Below are 23,549 nucleotides of genomic sequence, written 5' to 3'. Positions count from 1 at the left end.
TAGCAGTGTATTTCTGTTCCTACTTCCATAGGCGTGTTTATCGAAATTTTGTTTGTTTTAAAAAATGCTCTCTCTCCTTTCTGGTGTGTGTACACCCTTCTGTCTATTGGCACAGCATTTTCTCCCAGCTTGATTTATACGCTATGCCGACGGTTGTTGATCATGGCCACAATGTGTGACAGGTCCAAACTTTTCATCATAACCTCCATGAACTCCTCGTCTTTCCTTGCTCCCTCCACAAATTCATCCAGAGAAAGTTCACCTGTGTCAAGACACAGACAGAAGGCATCAGAATCATGCCAATCCACATTTGAACAGGAAAAGGAGTATGGTAATCTAACTTTAGAGACCACTTACTATACGTGCACTGTTCTAAAGCACCAAGAGGCCTCAGAGAGTCTTTTTAAGCTTATATGAAACTTCCCCGATATCCAGGCAACTCCAGCTTCCTTTTTTTTTTTTTCCCCACACAAGGGAAAGAGTACATAAGAAAGAATAGAGGAAGTGTGTAGCTAAGGAGTGGGATCATAGCTTCCTATAAATAAGGCTGGATTAGCCACCTCCTTTTTGGCCTAACCTGTCATAGTCCTAACTGGTCCCATACTTGCTGGTTTTCATGTTTAAAAGAAGTGACAGAAGGAAGCTGTGGCAGGTAGAAATAGGTTTTCTGTCCTAGGCCAAAAATCCCTTGTGCAGGGAAGCAGTTTGGCAGAGTTCTTCCGGAATAACAAAAGAGCACATCAGAAGGTAATGAGCACATGAAGTGGCAAGGAGAGAAATATCTCTCAGGGACAGACAGCGACTACAGTGGCATTGACCAGCTTTTGACAGACTGGTCCATAGCACTTCATGTGCTTGCTGTACTGCCTGTAGCAGACCCGGTGAAGAAACTCTGAACTTCAACATTAAATTCCAGTTCTTCCTTTCCATGCTGCTGAAATATTTAGGAGCAGCTGGGGCCATCTGTTAATATTTCCCACTTCTAACACTGACATAAGCTACACAGCAACATAAAAAAAGGCAAAAAAACCCCACTCCAAAACCCAACTACCGAATTCATGTGGACAGAACACAGCTGAGACTTAGTACAGGGAACAAATCCTGTCATACTGATTATGTATGATGCAAGGAGAAAAATGCCTTAGCAAAATTCATGGAGAATGCATTACTGGATGAGAATTCATATAACAAGCAAATATAAAATGAAGAGGCATAAAGTTCAATCAAGAAAGGAAGACATGGATGTCTCTCTGTAGCACAGAGAGCATCTGAGGTGGATGACAAAGACAGGAATCTTACCATCTCCATTCACATCAATTTTGTTGAAGACTCGGTTGGTGAACTCTTCTGCACTAGTTTCATGGTCACCACCATTAATAGCTCGAATAGCCTAAAGGAAAAGAGTAAGAATAGGAAGCTGCCTAATGGCTCCCAAAACAATAGACTGATTCCACTGCAGCCTGTCAGCGTAGATTCAGAACAAGACAGTCATGCCTGGTACCTTCCCCATACAAATGAGCCAGCATCATAGGAAAACACAGTAGAAATCATCAGGCCTTATGGTTGGCACTAAAGGGTGCAAAGGGAACATGGTTCTGGAGCATAGAACGAGCAACGAAACCCAGAGGATCACCCTAAATCTGCTTAGGTGGAGGTTAAGCACTGCAAAAATGGCAGAATCAGGATCCACTTAACTGATCCACTTTCTATTACCCTATGGTCTACCAAGCCCAATAAACACTGTCAAACACCCTCCACATTTGATATTATGAGATTCCTTTGTTATATGCTGTGGTCATTTATTTCTATTCTTGCTTTCCCTATTTCCATTTATATACTGCTTCCTGTGTGTCCTGCTTCTCCCTAAATCTCACTGGAAATTCACTTTCAGCTTGAGAAAGTTTAAGCATTATTCACTACTGTTTACCACAATTCATCTTATTCATAACCATATAGTGCAGGTTTCTGTTTTCTTTCCATGCCTAATTGTTCCCTTTGTTTAAGGATGTCCATGAAATATGTGATTCCAGAGCCTTCATATTGATTCTGCGACTATTCATTTTCTAGTTCTTACCTTCTGATATTTGGTAAGTTTCTTCATTCTTTTTCAAGTGCCATTTTACTAAGCATCACCTCAGCAACTTCCTAAGGCTGCCAAAAAAGACACCCACAAAATTCAAAGGGCACTAAATTGGTTGCCACCAATTATCGCTCACAGGACTTGTTTCTCAAGAGCTCTGTGTTAAATAATTACTATCTGTTGCTTCACAGTGATGTCTCAGTATTTCTATTGCAAGTTATTAGTAGGAGGCTGTATATTATTACAGTTATTGATTTGGTTTGGTCTCTTCAATGCCCAACACTAAAATTCATATCCAGATGAGAATGCATTACTAACATCTTTTTAGTGGTTTTATTTGTGGACAGCTCAGGCTTCAAATCTTTATCAAATCCATTTTCTGGCCTTTCATATTCAGAAGTGTAAATTATTTAGGGTCATTGAATCTTTCCTGCATCTTTCTAGTTTCCCAGTCTCTACAGAATAATCTGAACTTCCAGCATAATTCATTCTGAGATATCAATAAGGTCATGTTTATGCCTGTAACTCCAACACCTTCCACAATAGCTATTTGCATACAATTTTTTCCATTGACAGTCATTCTTCTTCAAACTATTTGCCAGAGTCAAAAATGTTTTATTACATTGACATTTAGGAGCTGGTTCTAAAAAGCAAACTGGGAGTAACTCTCGAACTACTATTCGCATGGGGAAAAGGACATATGAAGGACACATTGCAGAGACCGCAACTGACAGTCATGGAGTCTGAAATCTTAGAAAGTGCAATTTAGGTCCTAGGCAGCTAAAATAATTTTATGGAGTTAGTTATGCTGTAACATATGCTGTGGTGGTAAAGAAGAGTCTGTCAAGTCTGCTTACTGGACTATGAGATTGTGGGGAATTCTGCTGAAAGAAAGAATGCTGTTAAAGAAGGTCTCATCCATGATCATCCATATGGGGAATAGCAAAAGTCTTACTTGTGTGGTGAAATTTGTTTTTAAAGAAAGAGGAAAGATCACAGACCCCTGGAGACTCACCTTAATGATGTTGAGCAATTCATGTCGATCAATGCAGCCATTGCCATCTACATCATAGAGCTTGAAATACCACCGCAATTTCTGCTCCATCTTCCCACGGAGAACGAGGCTGAGGGCAGCCACATATTCCATGAAGTCAATATATCCATCCTGTGGGAAAACAAAAACCAAATTGTGACAGGAACAAGCTGAGGGAGTTATGGCTCTGGAGGTATTTTATCTTATTGCTCTTTAGATTCACAGCTAAAAGAGAAAGAAAACCAAATGGCACATTGACTTAGACTTAGGAAAAAGCTTTAGTGTGTACACACACACGCACACACACACACACATGTGCGTGCACATGCTATTTCTCTGGCCACCTTTAAGATCTCTTAAATACCTGGATTCCTAAAGTTATGATCAATTACATGTCTAGTGTACTCTGTGCTTGCCACCTGCAGAGATGGAACCTGTCACTCCTCATGGCTAGTGTGAACGAACACCTCTCTGTCCACCAGAGCCGACTGCCTACGGTCTGCTGGGAGAGAAAATTGATCCAGAGCCCTGGCTGCAAGAAAAGTGGAATGTAATTTTACCCTAGGTTTTCTGTACTATTCCGCTTTGTCTTTGTGGGAAACTACTGCTATTTCAGAAAGCCATAGATCTTTTCTCCATTCTCTGAAAAAAAAGCGACTGAAGGTATTTTTTAAAATACATAGAACATGATTTGACAGCTGGAAAAATTGTTCTGTGTTTAGGTTTTTAAACATTCCATTTCTTGAATCTACAAAGAAACTCAAAAAGCTCTTGTTTCATCTGTAAGAAAAATGCCAGACAGTAAAGGTTCATAATCCCTAGATTTAACACTGACTAAAATGCGAAGTGGTTAAAAAGAAACAACAAATAAAGTGCATATCTCTGTCAAAGATTCTGAATAACTACGTCAACAAATTACAGAGCAAAAAAATGAAACTTTCATTTATTGAGGTATTTAAACAAAGTCAGATGCCTTTCTGAAATGGATGTAAATAGATATACGTAAAAGCCGAATGTAGGTGGACTAGCAGAGCACTACTGTTTTACAGCAACGATCACAATATTTTAAAATATTCATTCAGGATCATTGTAGTACTCCCCTTATGTGGGTTTTTCATAACTTCATTGAGGAAAGTCACAGAAAACAAAGACAACCATCTCTAAGGGTGAAAAGGAGGGCGTGATTGCAATTTATAAAATAACTCTATTGAACATTTATCCTCTTTGTCCTCAGCAGAGTCCTCAGAATCTGAAGGTCCAGAGGGCAGATGATTCCACCCATCGTCAATGTCTGTATTACTACAGGGTGGCTCTTCCTCTGGGTGCTCTTGTTCCTTGCCCTTGTTTATAAAAGGAGCTTAGATTAAGTGGCTAACTATTAACAGGCTAAGATTAACTGATGTAGGTCCATCTCCACTGGTTGCCACACTCTTACTTCATTCCCCTTGAGATCACTATCACTTTATTTAGAAGATACCTTTTTATCTTTGTATTACCAATTTTGAATTTGAGACTCCTTAAAACATTGTTTACTGCATAACATGGAAAACTTCACAGGAAAACTTTGGAATGCGTAACATCCTCGAACAAAGTCCTTAAACATCCCAAGAAATGTCAGAGGTAAAGGGAAAGACTTGTGCAAGAACTGTTGGTTTAGTTTATAAAACTGCAGTTATATAAAACTGCTTCTCATCACTACCATCATCCTGGGCACAGAGAACTTTAGGATGAGAAAGGATATTCTTTGAGATTTGCAGTCATTTCCAGTCATTACATCCACCACAAGACTTCAGCTACCCTAATGGAGCCTGGCTGCTCCTCTCTTACCTTTAAGAATTTTGTAATATTCCTTAGCATTCCTTAATTCCTTATGCCTTCTCACCTGTTGTTCAAACCAATGTTCTTTGCTCAGTCCCTAGGCTTTCCTTCTTCAAAACTGACCCTGTGATTCCCCACCTGTTTCACATGTCTCTGTGACTAGTTCCTCCTTGACTCACAGACATCTGCTCCAGCCATTTCAGAACCTTGGAGCAGAGAACAAGGCTGAATTTTCCCAGGCTGCCATAAACCCATATTTCTCTGTCATTGAGATTACAGGCCTGCAAACATAGGCTTAAGTATATATGGATAAAAAACAGGCAAAAGTGAGGGGCATTGCATGCTTAAAGGAATTATGTGGGCTACAGTTTCTTACCTTAGAGACAGCCAGTAGTCGCCTGTCACAGTGAGGAATACTACCACCTCCCAGCTACTGCTATACGCTACACCTCCTAGCCCTCAGGAGAGGCACATAGATTGTCTGCCCATGCAGCATTAATTTCAGCTGCCAAATACCTGGAAATTACTTCCTCTGTGAATGTTAAAATGATTTCTATTGTGTTTGATTCCCGTAGTCTCCTCTGTCTGATACAGATATATTTTTGAATAATAAGAACATATAAGAATAATACTGAAATCTCCTTCATAAGTATTTTGCCAGTCAAACAAGGCCATGTCAATTAATACACAATAAGGAATTCTCAAAATTCAAAGATGAACTTGCACAAGGTAGTTAGATAATAAGGTGTTATTACCTATGGTTATGTTATCTATGTCATTATCTATGCATATTAATTTGCTCCTTGCATTTGGCTACTTTACGTTAGTGTCCCTCAGCAGCTTTCCACACCAATGTTTGTAAGAGAAAACCAAGGACTCTAAAAGTGCAGGAGTTGGTTTGCTTTTAAGCAGTACGAGGCAGTTAATTTCCTTGCCGGAGAACATACCTTGTTCATGTCAAACGTGCGGAACATCTGCTCAATGTACTCATTGGCCTCCGGATCCAGCCCTCGAAGCCCAAAGAACTGTTTAAATTCATGCTCCGTCAGCTGTCCAGAAGGACACTCCGTCATGAACTTTTTGTACCAGTGGTGGATCTCAATAGCCTGCAGATCATCCACTGTCGAGCTGTTATTGTTCCCCATGTGTATGCGTGGTCAGAAGAATGGTGCTACAGGAATGATCCTCTTCCTCCTGTTGCTTTCACAGCACTGCCCATCTGCTCCTGTCCACGTTCAACATTAGTGTCAGTTAAGTGAGGGATCTAACTTTCCACAAGCCAATTACAAATGTTAATCTGCTTAGAGGCTGATTTACAAACCCGAAAGTTTCAATGATACAAACAGTCTTCTTGGAATGGAAAGGAGGTGCAAGATAATCTAGCAAATCACTGCTATTTCAGAAGCCAAATCAGAAAGGGTGAGAAGGTTAATCAGACACGGGCATCAGGAGCTACACTGGTTTGGTACACTACCCTATTTTTAACCTTGATATAATTATACATGAAGATAAGAGGAAAAGGCTACAGGATGTGGGATTTGAGGTGAAGTAAAGATCTGCTCCTGGAACTGGATTTGAGAGTCTGTTTTCTCAAACAGAAATGTTGGATAACTTAGTGTATAGGACCAGAAAGTGTTACAGAAGTAGCCCATCATAAATGTTAGGCTATGTGGGAAAAAGCTCATCTCCACACACGCAAACAGGCACAGAGGAGCAATGGCAGGTGGGGGGACCCAAATAATCCCCTGACCTGGCTGATCCCAGAACCACCACAGAAGTGTAATCAACCCATAAAAGGCTCATCTGCACAAACAGGAAGGAGCAAAAAGAGACAACCACAGGCTGGGGAACCCAAATAACCCAGTAAGAGAAATGAAGCCCCTGTCCTGGCTCGCTCTAAGGCTGTCAGAGGGGAGCCATCAGCCCCATGGACCTGGAGGTGACACCCATCACAATGAGTCAACGGGAGAGGTTGTCAGAGTACCTTACAGACTGAGTGGGGTTACTGCTTAGGGGTATGAAAAACATTGTGGGGTGCAGGGGAAGAACATTTGAGGACTGCACAAGATTTATAATGGGATGTTTAGGGGAGGAACCAAAGGTGGGGAAAGGGATGGGTCTAGGTGGTTTGGGTATGAACAAGCATGGCAAAATGGAGGGAAAGGGGATACAAGGGGCTGGTTGTATGTAAAATGGTTGCTGGTCAGTATGAGTGCCTAGCCATGCCCTGTGCCTGATCAGCACAGTCTTTCCTGTCTTCTATCATTTCTAACTCTTTTTCTGGCTGTGCAGCTCTGTGTGTGCATGGGAATTTAAGTGCCCACAACCGGAGTGGGGACCATGGGTCACAGAAGCCTGCATGTATTTGGTGCCAGCAACAGGAATCAGTGAGGATCTAAGCACCAGCAACTAGTGTCAGACCATGGATCACAGGGTCCCACATGTCTTGGGTGCCAGCAACCGGAGCGAGTGAGAGTATGTATGTCAGTATATGATCACTAGTGAATATCAAGCCAGACTAGCCAGCAAATAGGTTAAGTGGTTTGGGAACCGGGTGTATGTATGTCTCTGTTAGTGAGACAACTGGTGGAGTTGACTATCAGAAGGACCAGGGGTCCAGCCCAACTGCTGGAGAGACTGTAAGGTGTGGGGTTGAGGGAGACACACTTGTCTGTGTGTGTTTTCTGAGCAGGAGACAGACAGCTGGAGAAAGCAAGGTTCCTGAGAGTCTCATCACAGTAACTGGAGGGACCCACAGTGTACATATTTGTGTGTATGTTGGTGTGTGCAAGGGGATCTGTACCAGCAACTGCAGTGGGGCTGTGGGCCTTGGGGGTCTAGCATGTCCAGGTGCCAGCAGCTGGGGAGACCGGGCATCCAGAGCCAGCTACTGGGTAGACTGAGTGTCTAAGCCCAGCTACTGGAGCGATCTGCCTTGTGCATATGTTTATATTTCCCACTGATGGATCTTCATCCTGGTCAGCCAGAGAGGGGGACAGGATACAGCCACTGGTGCTGTTTGTGTTTGTGTGAGTGCTGGGTGCTTCTGTCTGTGTTGCTGGCTGGGTGCACGTGTATATATGTGTTGTATACATGTGTTTGTGTGTGTGCCTACTAAGAATACATTCTCAGTTTTGCAACTGGTTGGACCTGGGGGCATGGAGCTGTAGCAGCCTCACCTCCATCAGGCCACCAGATCTGGCAACTCCTAACAATAGCACAGAATCAGAGGCAATCACCATCTTTACTTAGGAATGGTCATTCCAACATTTTATCCTCACAAACCTGTATCTGTTAAAACATAGTAATAGTGTAATTTAAAAAAAAAAATCGCAACCTATAAACATTTTATAGTAAAAACAAAGAGAAGTAATTTTAGATACTGAAGCAATGAACAGTGCTTAACAGTCCATGTACTTATCTTTTGTGGCCAGCATCATAAAACAATGTAAGTAGTACCACCTCAAATTCACTTTCTCAAGAGCATATTAAATCAATGCAACAAGACTACGTATCACAAATATTTCAGCTACTTATACTGAAGCTGCAGATAAACATTATTAAGACCATTAAAAGATTGTCTGTGTTACTGAAATGTAGTGAGATACTAGCGTAACTGAGCCTTGGAAATTATCACCATTAATCCATTTAAGAAGGACAGTATGTAAAGGAGATGGAGGATTTCTATCACTGTTAGACACCATTCCTAAACATTCTCAAACTAAGAATTCAGCGTTATGCTCAAAATCTTGTTTATGGACAAAGAGGAAGTATACCTTACATATAGAACCATAGATCACAGAATGGTTTGGGTTGGAAGAGACCTTAAAGATCATCTAGTTCCAAACCCCCTGCCATGGTCAGGGACACCTTCCACTAGATCAGGTTGCTCAAAGCCCCATCCAACCTGGCCTTGAACACTTCCAGGGCGGGGGCATCCACAGCTTCTCTGGGCAGCCCGTTCCAATGTCTCACCACCCTCACAGTAAAGAATTTCTTCCTTATATCTAATCTAAATCTACTCTTTTTCAGTTTAAAACCGTTATCCCTCATCCTATCACTACACTGCCTAATAAAGAGTCCCTCCCCATCTTTCCTGTAGGTCTCCTTGAAGTACTGGAGGGCTGCTATAAGGTGTCCCTGGAGTCTTCTCTTCTCTAGGCTGACAACCCCAACTCTCTCAGCCTGTCTTCATAGGAGAGGTGCTCCAGCCCTCTGATCATCTTCATGGCCCTCCTCTGGACTTGCTCCAATAGGTCCATGTCTTTCTTATGCTGGGGCCCCCAGAGCTGGATGCAATGCTCCAGGTGGGGTCTCACCAGAGCAGAGTAGAGGGGGAGAATCACCTCCCTCGACCTGCTGGCCATGCTTCTTTTGATGCAGCCCAGGATATGATTGGCCTTCTGGGCTGTGAGCACACATTGCCGGCCCATATTCAGTTTTTCATCCACCAATACCCCCAGGTCCTTCTCTGCAGGGCTGCTTTCAATCCACTCATCACCCAGCCTGTATCCATGTTTGGGATTGCCCCAACTTAGGTGTAGGACCTTGCACTTGGCCTTGTTCAACTTCATGAGGTTCGCACAGGCCCACCTCTCTAGCCTGTCAAGGACCCTCTGGATGGCATCCCTTTCCTCCAGAGTATCAACAACACCACTTTACATATATATGTAAAGCCAAGAATTTATTGTTAGTATAATAGAAATTTTAACAGTCTAGTTCAAGAGTCATCGTTAGTCTAGATCTAATTACAAAAAAGCAAAGAAAAATAATGTAGGTCGAGTACTTATATACAGGAAAAAAGTTGCACTAATCGTAAAAATACAATTGAAATTGCAACACACACACTTAGTTTCTATGCCTTTTCTGGTGTTACACTCACCTGACTGCTGCTCCTCTGGATATTAAGATCTGTGGTTCACTCTGGTGTTTGTGGTGGCAGGGTATCATGGCAAGTTGTCAGCATCTGGAGTCCTTCACTGGGAGGAATGTGATATTCTTGTTAATGGTTTCCTCATCTTCTCTTCTTTTCTTTTCTTTTCTTTTCTTTTCTTTTCTTTTCTTTTCTTTTCTTTTCTTTTCTTTTCTTTTCTTTTCTTTTCTTTTCTTTTCTTTTCTTTTCTTTTCTTTTCTTTTCTCTTCTCTTCTCTTCTCTTCTCTTCTCTTCTCTTCTCTTCTCTTCTCTTCTCTTCTCTTCTTTTTTTCTTTTTCTTTTTCTTTTTCTTTTTCTTTTTTTCCACTTAGGCTCATGTTTATATGTTTACTAACATAAATTTACACCTTTCTCTTTCTTTTTACATTTACATTTGAATGTACTCTGTATCTTACATGGTGCCCTGTATGTATCTTAGATATGTTTACTTTGTTACCCCTGAAACCAGTTTTGTCCAGCTCTGGGTCTGCATTTTTTTAACTAATCATTAGTTAGTTGTTTATAGCCATGGGGTCTACCAGCACAAAGCCTGTGCCCCATCTCTTATCATCCCATGTCTGTTCTCCTCTATGCCAAATCCTGTGTCTCCACTTCTCAAGACCTCAGCTGTTTTACCAGGCCTGTATTTCTCTACATCATTGTGTTAGAGTTGTAAATATCTCATTCTACCTAGAATAACTACTTACTAATACTACCTATATAAAACCGTGGTTATACCACACAAGGATAAATAAATAAAATAAATTAGCCACAGACACCTCACAATTAGAGAAATTGCTCTCACAGCTAAATCAAGTGAAACAAAGCTGCAGGCAGGTCATGAAAAATTCAGAGCAGGCTTGGCAAGCCTTAGTCCTGAAGCCTTGCGAACTCAGTACAGAGCCTATGGCAATACCCTGCCCCTATGGCAGGACTACATGGTTACATCACAAGCAGGAATATGAGTGCATTTGAATGTATATGCTAACACATGATGAAGACAGCTGGGAGGTGAGGGAGATCTTAAAGGTCTTTTCGAACCTAAACAACTCTATGATTCTATGAGATTGTGCTGCTCAGACTTCATAAAGTCTTCATGAACTTCACAAAGTTAAAAAAAGCAAGGTGCAAGGCCCTACACCTGGGCTAGGGCAATCCCCAGTATGAATACAGCCTAGGAGGTGAATGGATTGAGAGCAGGCCTGAGGAGAAGGACTTGGGGATACTGGTAAATGAAAAATTGGACAGGAGCTGGCAACATGCGGTTGCAGCCCAGAAAGTCAATCATATCCTGGGCTGCATCAAAGGAAGCGTGGCCAGCAGGTTGAGGGAGATGATTCTCACCCCCAACTCCATTCTCGTGAAACCCCACCTGGGGTACTGCGTCCAGCTCTGGGACCCCCAGCGTAAGAACGACATGGACCTGTTAGAAGTGGGTCCAGAGGAGGCCATGGAACGCCTCTCCTGGGAAGAAAGGCTGAGAGAATCAGGGTTGTTTAGCCCAGAGAAGAGAAGGCTCCAAGGAGACCTTACTGCAGCCTTTCAATGTATAAAGGGGGCTTAGAAGCAATACAGAGAAAGCCCTTTTACCACGGGCTGCAGTTACAGGACAAGGGGTAATGGTTTTAAACCAAAAGGGGGTAGGTTTAGATTAGACGTCTCCAGAAGCATTCAAGGTCAGGTTGGATGGGCCTTTGAACAACCTGCCCTAGTGAAAGATGCGGACTAGGTGATCCCTAAAGGTCCCTTCCCACCCAGACCAGCCTGGGATTCCGCCACTTCACGGCACCCACAGCGCCCCGGACCCAACCGAGCGCGCGCACCAGCCACGCGCTGCCCACACCCCTAAATATGTCTCAGAAAGCCTTGGCTGATTGGTTGCTTCCTTGTTATGGGGCGGGTCCCCAAGCCCTACTCGGGATTGGTGGTTTTGTGCCATGTGTCAGGATAACCATGGCGCCGAGGCGGTTGCTTCGCCGCAATTAGATGATGATCATGTCTATCTTCGCGTTTCCGTAGCTGACTGGCTGTCCTCCTGTGGGGAGGCGGGGCCGCGCTGGAGGCGGAAGCTGCCGCGGCGTGTTCCGGTGGTGAGGTGGCTGGGGGCGGGATTGGTTTTACAGCGGTGGAGCCGTCGCTGGGGTCGGCGGGTGTGGGTCGCCGGCAGGTCAGTGCCTCCCCTCCGCGTTGTCCTTCCGCTGTGTGCGGTCTGCAGGGTCGGCGCTGTCGCCCGGCTCTCGGCGGTGGTCCCGAACCGGGCTCCTTCCGCCGTGCAGCGCTGGGACACCGCTGCCAGCCCCGCTGGGGGCGGCCCTGCCGGCCTGCAGGGCCCAAGGAACGGGGCGGGTTCGCAGCTTCTTGGTGTCCAGGGCGGTGAGGAAGAGCGGGGCAGGCTGGCCGGCGGGGCTCTTCTCTCTCCCGTGCTCCGTGCACCCACCGCGCCGGTGCCTACGCTGCGACCGCGCTGCCTTTCGCCGGCTGTCTGACCGCGGTGCCCAGATGGGAGCAGAGCCCGTCCTGGGAAGGTTTCTGCCCTGTGAGGCCCGCCGGAGGTATTGCGGTCAGCTTTGCTCCCGTTGGTAAATCTACGGGACTGGTGGGGCAACCGTGCATTCCTGTAGCTGCATTGGTGCTGGCTTCCCCTTCCCTTGGTGGAACGTTGTTGCTAGGTCCTGAAGCCTGGGATTGTGGGTGGCAGCAGTGGTCAAGATCTGTTGCTCTTCTTCGATCCTTGTCCCTTTCAGAGCTCCTCTGCACAATGTAAGAGGTTTGGTCCAGGGCTTGTGTACAGCAGCAATGCCTTCAATGCCTGTTTCCCTTCAAAAGAAGGAAAATGCAAAGAATTAAACTCAATTTATGTGTAATAAACTTATAATAGAATAAATTAGGGAAAAACACTGTCAAGTTTTTATTCCCTATGGCTGATACCTAGAGAGAAATACATGGATTTATGCACTACTTATTACTCATATGCAGACTATCCTATGGCTAGTAATGGACTTAGGCTGTTTGGGTCAGTAAGGGAAGTATATTTCAGAGTAAAGGAGCGTCTTCTAGAACACCGTTGGTAGTCCCAGTGTTCAAAGTAAAGTCTCACGAGCAAAAGTTTATTAGTCATAGGAATGCCGAGCAAAACATTATTTTCAACTACAGCCAGAACACAAGCTATACTGGCTTACATCATAAACACAGTGCAGGTCTTTTGTGTTCTTCTATTAATTAAAAAAATGGAAATCCATGCCAAAGTCAGTATGGCCCTGGAAGAGCAATAGTCTTGTCTCTGAGAGCTGTACTGTTTACTTTATTTGGGTGAGGCAGTGGAACACAGAATAACCTCTGTTCTTTTGTGTTTGTCTACTTCTGTGTATGAGGAAATTGGCCACCATTGTATAATGCTTTCCTGCTATAAGCTCAGAAGTAAATATGAAATGCAAGCACCAGGGTATTCCTGCCACAAGTCCTTGAGGCTAATGCATAAGACAGCTACCACCTTGTGTGCAGACTGTTGGCTTTGGGACGGTATTTAAAGCTGTGTTATGCTTGTTCCTGGATTTATTCTCAGGGAGAGTTCAAAGAAGACTGAGACAGGTCCTTTGCAGTGGTGTCCAGTGACAGGATGAGAGGCAACGAGCACAAACTGAAACACAGGAGGTTCTCTCTGAACATCAGGAAATGCTTTTTTACTGTGTGGGTTACTGAGGACTGGCACAGCTTGCCCAAGGAGATATCCTTGGAGATATTCAAAAGCTGTCTGGACACGGTCCTGGGCAACTAAGTCTAGGTGGCCTTGTTTGAGCAGGGAGGTTGGACCAGATAACCTCCGGAGATTTCTTCTAACCTCACCCATTCTGTGATAAGATCCTCCCTGAGCCGTCTATTTGTCCTTCGTTGAATTTGCTCCAACAAGTTCCCACCTCTCTCATCCTGGGGAGCCCAGAACTGGACACAGTACTCCAGATGTGGCCTCACCAGTGCTGAGGATCACCTTCCTCCTGGCAGCGCTCCTAATGCAGCCCAGGATGCTGTTGGCCTTTGCCACGAGGGTGGATTGATGGCTTAAGTTGAACTTCATGAGGTTCCCATTAGCCCATTTCCCCAGCCTGTTCGGGTCCCTCTGGATGGCAGCACGCCCATTTGTGGGTATCAGCCACTCCTTGCAGTTTTGTGGCAGCTGCAAAGTTGCTGAGGGTGCACACTGCAGTGATACCAGCCGGCCGCCTCTGCACTTCTGGGTGCATCCTGTCAGGCCCCATGGACTTGTGTATGGCCAGTTTGTGCTCCCTAGCCTGGTCCTCTTCCACATAAGGTAAGTTGTCTTTGCTCCAGGCTTTCCATCAGGTGTTGGTGGACTGGGATTCCTGAAGCTTGGTCTTGCCACTAAAAACTGAGGGAAAGAAGACAATGAGTACCTCAGCCTTTTCTGTGATCGGGGTGCCTGCCACATTTAGCAGTGAGCCTGTGTTTTCCCTGGGCTTCCTTTTGCTGTTTGTATAATTGTAGAATCACTCTTCATTCCCCTTCGCATCCCTTGCCATATTCAGCTCAGCTGAGAATATAATTTAAAAGTGAGTTCAAAAGACATGAATGTACAGGACTTGAGTTCAGGTTATTAAAGTCCATGCCTGTGCAATTAGGTGCAGACAGGCTTCAGTTCGTCTGTTTGCATTTTGAGGAGGCTAACTGTGAGCCGAGGTCAACTGTGAGCCAAGCCCAGCACGGCATATTAACTTGAGTTCAGTATCAGGTTAATGTAGCCAGCCTGGACAAAGGCCAGGGAATCTTTTCTCAACATAGTCCAGGTACACATGCTTGAACTTGTAATGCCTGTAGCATGCAGATATGTGCTGAGCCCCACACATATTTCTGGTTACAATGGATGTCTGCAGATGCCTGCATTCTACTTTTTTCCGTATTTCTAATACCACTTCTAGTAATTAATCTATTGTTTCTGTCAGTCCTAGATCATGTTATCTTATACTACTTCATGTCACATCTCAACCACATATTGTGCATTTGTGGCTTTAAGAAACTGTGGCCTAATGCTCAATAGGAAGATCAGATCCATCCTCTTCAAATATTGGTGACAGTCAGAAAGAGGCATTTTTGCATTTGGATGACTGTTTTCTAAAATGTGCTTTTACCACTGCCAAGACAGCAGGTTCTGTTCCTCACCGTGGCATTGTGGGGGTGGTGGTTTACAAAACTATAAATACGTTTATTCTTATAATGAACCAGGGATTCCAGGTCTTTAAATGAATCTTTTATATTACCAGCTTGGTGAACAGTTGATGTTCACAGCAGAAATTTCTCTAGCAGGAACTGTAAAAGTATATTATTCTGGAATTCCATGCCTCAGTCTCACCTGAGACAGCTGAGAAGTAAGCAAAGTACCAGTACTTTTCTCACTGGCTATTGTATTGATACAGAATGTGGACACTCCTGGCTTTCTGACAGTATGCTTCTTGAGTAGTTTCATTGTCTAGAACTCTTTGCAAGAGACTGGCTGAGGCCTCGCTTCTTTCCTCATGTCTTTTTGCTTCACTAACTGCTTCTTGAGCATTTTATTCTGTAGGCTGAAGAGACTAAGCTCATGCCATACAGTATAAGAAACCAGGGCATGTCTCTGCAAGAACAGGAGAAATCCAGTTTCCTGAACAGGGAAGACTTTTCACTTTTTATGCTTATTGCAAATGACTGAATGTAATAATCCCAAAGTGTACTGTGTAGGATGAAGAATGGGCTTATTTTTCTTTTTACTGTTGGATAAATTATTTTCCTCTTTTTTTTTTTTTCTTTTTTCTCTCTCCGTCAAGAGTCTTGGTTCATGCAACCTGTCAGTACCCAAAAGATAAAAAAGAATGGCATGAAGGACCCGCGTATGACTGCTCTGCCTTGGAAACCTCTTTACTACTGAATAAGCAAACCTATGCGCTACTTGGTGCATAAAAGAGGTTGGTGTTCACGTGCCCTTTTCTGCTGTTGATGCTCTAATGTGCATTGTGACATTTTCTACTTATGCGAAATCAGGTGGCTAGACGGTGTGACTGCTACAGAAAAATAATGCACTACTGTTTTCTCCATTGTCAATATTTCCATGCTTTAAGTGGCAATCTAAGAGCAAAGATTTGCTTACTAAGATAAAGGAGGTCAGGAATGAGTGGATCATTGTAGCCAGCTTTAGAAGCCTACTTCTAGCTAGAGAGACATCTTGTCATATTAAAAGATTACATTTGATGGAGATAATTATTGTAATGTAAACTTGATGTCATGGCTAATGCGAGCTTGCCTAATTTCAGTTTGCCCTATTGGAGCTTCTTTTACATTTGTACAAATTATTTTGCCATTTACAGGCATGGACTTAAAGCTGGGACAGATCTATAGCTTTTCAGTTAAGAGATATGTCCAGTGTCACATGTGACCTTTCTTCATAGAATACTAGAATGATTTAGGTCTTAAGGGACTTTGGGAGTTCATTTGATCAAACCCTCTGCTCTTAGCATGGCTAACCTCGAAGTTAGATCAGGTTGCTATGAGCCTATTCCAGAATTTTTTATCATCTTTCCTGTGCACATTTTTTTTTTCCTGATTGAAATTTCTTATGCTGCAACTTGTGTCTGCTGCCTCATGTCCACCTGCTGTGCACCTTGTAAGAAGTGTCTGGCTCTGTCTTTAGCTACCTAATAGGTGATTATAGGGCAGACAGCAATTATATCCCTCTCGTTACCCGCTGTTCTCAAGGCTGAACGAGCCCGGTGTTCTTAGCCTCTCCATATGTCTTGTAATCCAACCCCCAACCATCATGGGGGCTTTCTGCTGTACTTGCTTCAGTTTGTCCCTGTCATTTTTGTGTGTCAGAGCTTGAAAGTGGACACTGTATTCCAAATGTAGTCTTAACAAGTGCTGAATAGAAAGGAATAATTGCTTCCCTCAACCTGCTGGCTGCAGTCTTACTAATACAACTCGGTATATAGTTGACCCTCTCTGCTGTGAGAGCACACTGCTGACTCATGTTGAGCTTATCCACCAGCATCCCTAGGTTGTCTTCTGCAACACAGTTTTACAGCCAGTTGCTCCCCAGCCTGTACTGCATATGTTTGTTCCATCCCGGGTGCAGGGCTCTGTATTTGCCTTTTCTGAACTTCATGATGTTTCTGTCCATCTGTTTCTCTAGCCTGTTGAGATCCCTCTGGTTGGCAGCTCTATACTTTGGCTTATCAACTGCTCATTAGAATTTGGTGAACTTACTGAGGTGGATTGTATCCCATTATCTGGGTTAATAATGGAGAACTTAATCTGCCACTCTCCCCAAAATGGAAAATTATGTATTGCTGGATGGTACTGCTGCATTTTTCTGGTTCTTTATCTCCATTTGCTGGATCAGTTTGGCTCCTGAATTTCAAGGAAAGGAAAGAAGGTATGCTAAGCAGCAGCCAGGGAATATATGCCCTCTCCAGCCTATTCTCCTGTGTCGTGGTCCTGTCCTGTCCCGTATGTGGCCTGTAAAGAAGTGACTTCATTTAAGAACCACTTACTCTTGAGTAAACTGAACAGATCATGGTTCTGTAATGTCATTGTCAAGAAAGATCAAGAATGAACTATGAGGGTGACTTGAAATCTGATATAAAAATGTATTTTTTCAATCATACATGTAGAGTGGTGAAGGTATCTTCATGTGTCTTACCAGCCCATCCTCTGCTTTTATGTTCAGAGAATCTGGCTGCTTTTGTTAACATGATCGTTTCTTTATTCCTGAGGTTTTACTTTGGCTTGTCTCTCTTGGCAGAGGAGACATACTCCCTGTAAGCCTTGTCACCTCTGTAATGTTAGAGATCAACATGAAGGCATGCTTATTCTTCATAGCGGTTTTGACTCTAACTGTATTCTGACTTTTTTTTTTTGTGTGTGGTTTTTTGTTTTTGTTTTTTTTTTTTTTGTTTTGTTTTTGTTTTAGGCTGAAGATGCTGAGCCGTTTGTCAGGTTTAGCAAGTACTGTTTTACAAGAACTGTCAGGTGATGATGGAGATGCAGTTACTGAATCCTCTATTGCTGTAAGTACAGTGTTAACTAAAGACTTTCAGGATCTTATTAAGAGTTAGTTTGGGGAGAGTGAATCATTTGACTGCCGTGAGAACTGTTTCCTGTTTCTTCATTGCTGAGCACTAGACTGAGCTGTCATTCTACTCTGCTTTTCCTATATTCCTGACCTTTTAAGTCAGCACTTTTGTGGGGCACACCATAATCTCCTTAATTTCCACATCTCAAGGCGATCCTAGAAAATGAACTAGAATTAGGGTGAGGAAAGACTTTTAAGAGTACTAATGGTTCTGTGTAGCAGAAAGGGGAGCTCTGCATGATTGGGTGACAGTGGAAGGCTTGATATGTATGTTGCCCTTTGGTACTTCAGACAGTGGATAATGTGTGAGTGGTAGAGTCTCTCCAGTGCCACTCATTTCAGATTTGCTGGTGTTGTGTTCAGTAAAGGTGCTCTTTTTTTGTGTATTGGCTCCTGGGTATCCTGAGCTTTCCTCCTGGTTTCACCTAATTGTGTATAGTTTCATAGGCTACATGAGATGCTTGCAAGGAACAGAGTGCAGCACTTAGGAGTGGAGCTGAAGGTATCATTTGGATGCTATGTTGCAGTCTGTTTAGACTTTTCTCCTCCAGAGCACTCCTTTCACTGTTTCAGGTACAAGCTTTAGAGCCAGAAGCAGAAAGCATGGAGGAGGCACCTGAGGAGCTATTGGAGCGCCTAGCCCAAACAGAAAAACTAGTTGTTCAGCTGAAGGATTTGATCCGAGAAAAGGATGCACTGCTCCAGCAAAAAGAAACTGTACTCAAGGTATCATTTCTTTCACTGGGGACCTGGGAGCACGAGTAAAATGCTGCTTCAGCTTTCTGTGCAAGCCAGCCGCTGGTTTCTTTTGAACATTTGAGACATGTGCACTACTAAATGCATCAATTCCAGAGAACTGATCCTAAGAATCCAAAGAATGGACCCTAACCCAAGAGATACAGGATAGCTTCTGTTCATTTTGCTTAGGGGTAATTCCTTCTAGAGTAGATAAGTTATATCCAGGGGGGGAACCCGATAAAGAGCCTGGTGGGGCCCTTGTGCCGAAGAAAAACTGGCTGCTCTCGCGAGTGAGGCATATGGGGCTTTGGTGTTGCTGGGGCAACTGCGGGAGATTTAAATGAGGAGATCCCAGAAGCAGCACTCAGTTGGTGAGGCATGCGGCGGCAGCAATGGTAAGTCCTGCGACTGGGCACTAGATTGGGGTGGAAAAGGGGGTTTCCTTTGCTGGGGAACCTGATAAAGAGCCTGGTGGGGCCCTCGCGCCAAAGTAAAAACAGCTGCTCGAGGCAGACGGGGCTTGGGCGTTGCTGGGGTAACCGCCGGAGATTTAAACGGGCCCCTAGGGAACGTGAGTGACCAGGAGCGCAGCGAACAGGATGGGCAAACAGGGCATGGCGCGGCACTTTGCGCAGGCAGAGTGAGCAGGCAGCTGGCGAGCTCTCCTTGTGGTCTACGCCCTCCTGGAAGAGACTTAGCCGTGGTTTCCACTCGGACAAAAGCCATCGCCAGAAGGGATGTGGTGATGCAGACAGAGCTCCCACTAAAACATGTGGCCACCCAAGTCTCTGGCTGCAGGGAGTGCCAGAGCCTTGCTCTGGTGATGGAGGGCTGCCAAGACATCTGTGTGAGGTGCGAGCAGGTGGAGGATCTGCTCAGCATGGTGGCAGAGCTGAACGAAGAAGTAGCAAGACTGAGGAGTATCAGGGAGTGCGAGAGGGAGATAGACTGGTGGAGCCACTCGCTACCATCCCCGAGACGAGCACACCAGATGGAAGCATCAAGAGAAGGAGAGGCTCCCCTACCCTCTTGCCACCAGGCAGAAGGAGGGGGCCTAAGAGACAGAGGGGGATGGAAACAGATCCCTGCTCGGCACAGGAGGAGAAGCCTCTCCCGGCCTACCTCGCCCTCTCAGGTGCCCTTACACAATAGGTATGAGGCTCTGGAACTCGAGGGCCAGGAGGATGAAGATGTGGACAGTGATCCATCCAAGGGGTTGACTAGGGGAACCAGTCAGCCCCACGCATTACAATGGCCACTAGTAGGAAAAAAAGAAGGGTAATTCTCATAGGCGGCTCCCTTCTGAGGGGAACAGAGGGCCTGATATGCCGACCAGACCCATCCCATAGGGAAGTCTGCTGCCTCCCTGGGGCAAGGATAAGAGACGTTACTAGGAAGCTCCCTAGGCTGGTAAAATCGTCCGATTATTATCCACTATTGGTTGTTCAAGTTGGCAGTGATGAGGTAGCTGATAGAGGCACAAAGACGATCAAAAGGGATTTTAGGGAACTGGGGCAATTACTTGAAGGATCAGGAGTGCAGGTAGTGTTTTCCTCCATCCCTTCAGTAGCCGGGAGGCATACGGAAAGGAACAGAAAGACCCATCTCATTAACGTGTGGCTCAGAGGCTGGTGCCAGAGGTGGAATTTGGGGTTTTTCAGTCATGGGGCAGTTTACATGGCACCAGGCCTGCTGGAGACAGATGGGGTTCACCTGTCGCAAAGGGGGAAAAGGATTCTGGCTCAGGAGTGAGCAGGCCTCATTGAGAGAGCTTGAAACTAGATTCGAAGGGGGAAGGGGATAAAATCAGGCTTGCTAGGGATGAGCCTAGAGGTGGCATGCCTGTGTTGGAGAACAGATCAATAGCCCAACTGAAGTGCATTTACACCAATGCACGCAGCATGGGCAACAAGCAGGAGGAGCTGGAAGCCATTGCACAGCAGAAAAACTATGATGTGGTTGCCATCACGGAAACGTGGTGGGGTGACTCGCACAACTGGAGTGCTGCAATGGAGCACCTGATCCAAGTTATGTAGCATTTTGTTTCGGAGCTCCTCAAGGCCCGTACAGATTGCTGGTGGCTCTAATAAATATTAGTATCTTTTTGTGTGAGGTTTTTCTTTCCCCATTTCAGAGTGTTTGAGACAGAGTAGGCTGTGCTGCAGTCACCCAGCAGTCCAGTGGTTTCATGGCACATAACCAAAGAGACACATTGCATATCCTGAGGCATGACCTGAGAGAAAGTGCAGTTACTTGAGATAGTGTTGAGGGACAGCATACAGCACAGGAAGTCAACCTGAGTTTGTACTAATTGCTAGAAGTCCCTTGAGTGATCTGTCCCTTGAAGAGAAAGTACTAGAGCAGAAGCTAACTATTTTGCTGTGTATAGTGTTTCAGAGCAAATTTGTTTCCTGGATGTGTTTTTAATTGGCACTGTTACTGGGGAAGCAGGTTTGGACAAAGAACTGCAGACTGACAAATTACGTAACTTTTCCAAGTGGTGCTTTCAGGGTGGTAGCACTGGAATTTTAAGTGCAGTCAGCTTGTATCCTTCTTTTACAGGAAGAGCGAGAAGCTGCAGATGCTAAGCTGATGAAGCTTAAACTTCAAGCCAAAGCCAAACTGGCATCTCTGAACAAACGCATTGAGGAGCTGACAGAGAAAGGATCACCATTGCCTGCACAGACCTTATCAGAAGAGCAAGTGCATCCCAAGGTTGGAAGAACAGGGCTACTTAAAAGATGATAGCCTCTACTGATAATCTGGTGCCATTTTAGGTCCCAGTGAGCAAGCAGGTCCTCTCTCTCTCTTGTTAGCAGGACATTGATAGTTCCAGCAAGGTTGTCTATGCTGTAGGAAGCTGGTCTGTCCAGCTTGATCAGCAACTTGATCTCCTCAAGGGTATGGGCTAGTTTCACTTTGCATATCTTCAGTAATCTGTTGTAGCTAAATTCTTTCCTGCAGAAATCACATGTCTATCTGAACTGTAAGTTTCAAAATGTTATCTGCCATGTGAGTACAGCAAAGGAGAGGGAAGGTTGGCTCAAATACAGGAACAAGGAGTTAAGGAGGTCATTAAAACTGAAAGGCGGCAACTTAAATGTAAAAAAAACAAAACAAAACAAAAAACAACAACAACAAAAAAAAAACCACCAAAAAAACCCCCCAAAAAAACCCCCAAAAAAATTTCCAGCCATGTAGCTTCCTGTGCCACCCCAAAATTTTATAGTTAACAAGCCATAATTGTGTAAAGCTAGGTAAAAAATGAGGTGTCCTGTACCAAGACATTAAAGAAGCCATTAGTTACTAGCTAGAAACTCCCACTGGAGCTGGTAGTTTTTGAAAATTTAAAATTGTTCTGCTGACCACATAGTTTTCCTTAAAAAGTTAGTAATATTAGGCAAGGGAAATGTGACAGAAGTCCAGACAGATTGCAGGACATCAGATGATGTTCATTAAACCAGAGAAGATAAGGGTTATTTGAAACAATGAAAAAAAAGATTAAAAGATTATAGGAAGCATAAAGGGTGAGCATGAGAGCTGTCAGGTGAGAGGTGACTGCAAATGGAGTAAAGATTGCTGCCATGACTTGTGCTTACTATTTTTGACTGATGGCATCATAAAATCATAGAAATGTGCTACTGTAATTGACTTTACAATACAATCTTGAATCTTTCGCAATGCAAAGCAGCATTTGGTTTTCATACGGGAAGAACTGGATGATCTTGAGGATTGATATAATATAAAAATACGGCAAAAATTTAACAAGTACAAGATCAAGCACTTGTAGTATCCTGCCACTGTATACTGCAAGGCCATGAAAAATGTGCCCTGGCTGCAGAGCACAGTGAAGGCCCTGGAGGCTGTTTAGCTATGTCACTTCACATTGCTGTCTTGCTGCTGAGGCTTTTTTTTAGCTTATTCATATGTAACAGCACACAGGTCTACATATGCTACATTACTTTGTGGAGACTTGCTGTTGTGGACTAATGAGTGTTCTTGCTTCAAAGTTCAAATTTATCAGTTGAAGAAGGCAAAACGAGAGAAAGCTTATCATCAATTAATCAGTGTGATGTAGACTTTAAAAAGAGGCCTACTCTTTTTTATGTAAGGCAAACAGTTATCCTTCCAACTATTTACTAAGAGTGGCAAGGCCTCATGTGGAGTGTTGTCATGTTCTGTTCACTTGGAATTAGGGAAGATAAATTTTGAGAGCAGCAAAAGACTTTCCATTCTCTCGTCATGTTAGTTGTTGCTTTTACTAGACACTCAAAATAGCTTGGCTGTTTAGTCAACCAAAGGCGGAGAGGAAACATAATTTCTTTCTACAGTTGTATGAGGAAGGTAAGCACCAAGAAAGTGGGAAAACTTTTAAAGTGAAAGGGCAGTACTAACAGCTGAATGGATGGGTGTAAATTAGCCATTAAGAAAAACGGCTTTCTAGTTAGAGGAATGAGGTCTTGATACAGTCTCCAGTGGAAATGATGTGGACCAGAGCCTTATTGGTTTTGGGTTAGAACATCATGTAAGAGAAATTATGTTACATAATACTGCAGGTAACTGCCCTATTTGACCCAGAAAGCACTTTCTAGATACTTTCTTGTAAGGTTAGACCTACTGAGAAGCTACAGATGCCTTTATTTATAATTATTTCCCCAAGTAGATGCTGTCTTGAGTAATGGTGATATTTCCTAGACAGATACCCTGTCATTTGAAGATGAAAAATTTAGGTTAGGGTTGCATGTTGTGCTGAGGTATTGAACATTAGTAGGTCCTTTTGGAAATCGTGAGGGATAAATAAGCAAAGGGCTTTTTTTTCCTCTCCATGATGGGGGCCCCATCTTAAATATCTAAT

At 44.0% G+C, this 23,549-nt stretch overlaps 2 protein-coding genes across 6 annotated transcripts in view; one reads left to right on the top strand and one right to left on the bottom strand.

Annotated features, from left to right (window-relative positions):
• Positions 1–134: 134 nt before the first annotated feature.
• On the bottom strand, positions 135–6,076 carry LOC309589535 (guanylyl cyclase-activating protein 1-like; the record flags this gene model as incomplete). The annotated part of the gene is made up of 4 exons (XM_082309761.1): positions 135–262; positions 1,300–1,390; positions 3,096–3,245; positions 5,879–6,076. 4 exons carry the CDS (start codon positions 6,074–6,076, stop codon positions 135–137), a joined length of 567 nt encoding a protein of 188 aa, XP_082165887.1.
• A 5,866-nt stretch (positions 6,077–11,942) lies between these two features.
• GOLGB1 (golgin B1) overlaps positions 11,943–23,549 on the top strand; it is a 53,650-nt gene continuing 42,043 nt past the window's right edge. For 3 of the 5 annotated variants that reach the window (XR_014227890.1, XM_082309340.1, XM_082309343.1), the window contains exons 1-5: positions 11,943–12,010; positions 15,657–15,794; positions 17,795–17,891; positions 18,530–18,682; positions 21,257–21,409. Coding sequence is in view for 4 of the 5 variants with exons in the window: in XM_082309340.1 (XP_082165466.1) it covers positions 17,802–17,891; positions 18,530–18,682; positions 21,257–21,409 (396 nt within the window). In the remaining variant the exon portion in view is untranslated. Of the gene's footprint in view, positions 12,011–13,511; positions 14,150–15,656; positions 15,795–17,794; positions 17,892–18,529; positions 18,683–21,256; positions 21,410–23,549 lie in introns of those variants that run through there. The other 2 variants (XM_082309341.1, XM_082309342.1) reach the window with 2 other exon arrangements.

This window comes from Platalea leucorodia, assembly GCF_965183815.1.
Source record: "Platalea leucorodia genome assembly, chromosome: 4".
NCBI classification, from domain to species: Eukaryota; Metazoa; Chordata; class Aves; order Pelecaniformes; family Threskiornithidae; genus Platalea; species Platalea leucorodia.
The sequence above is the reverse complement of the archived record's forward strand: the minus strand, read 5'-3'. Positions and strand labels throughout refer to the sequence as shown.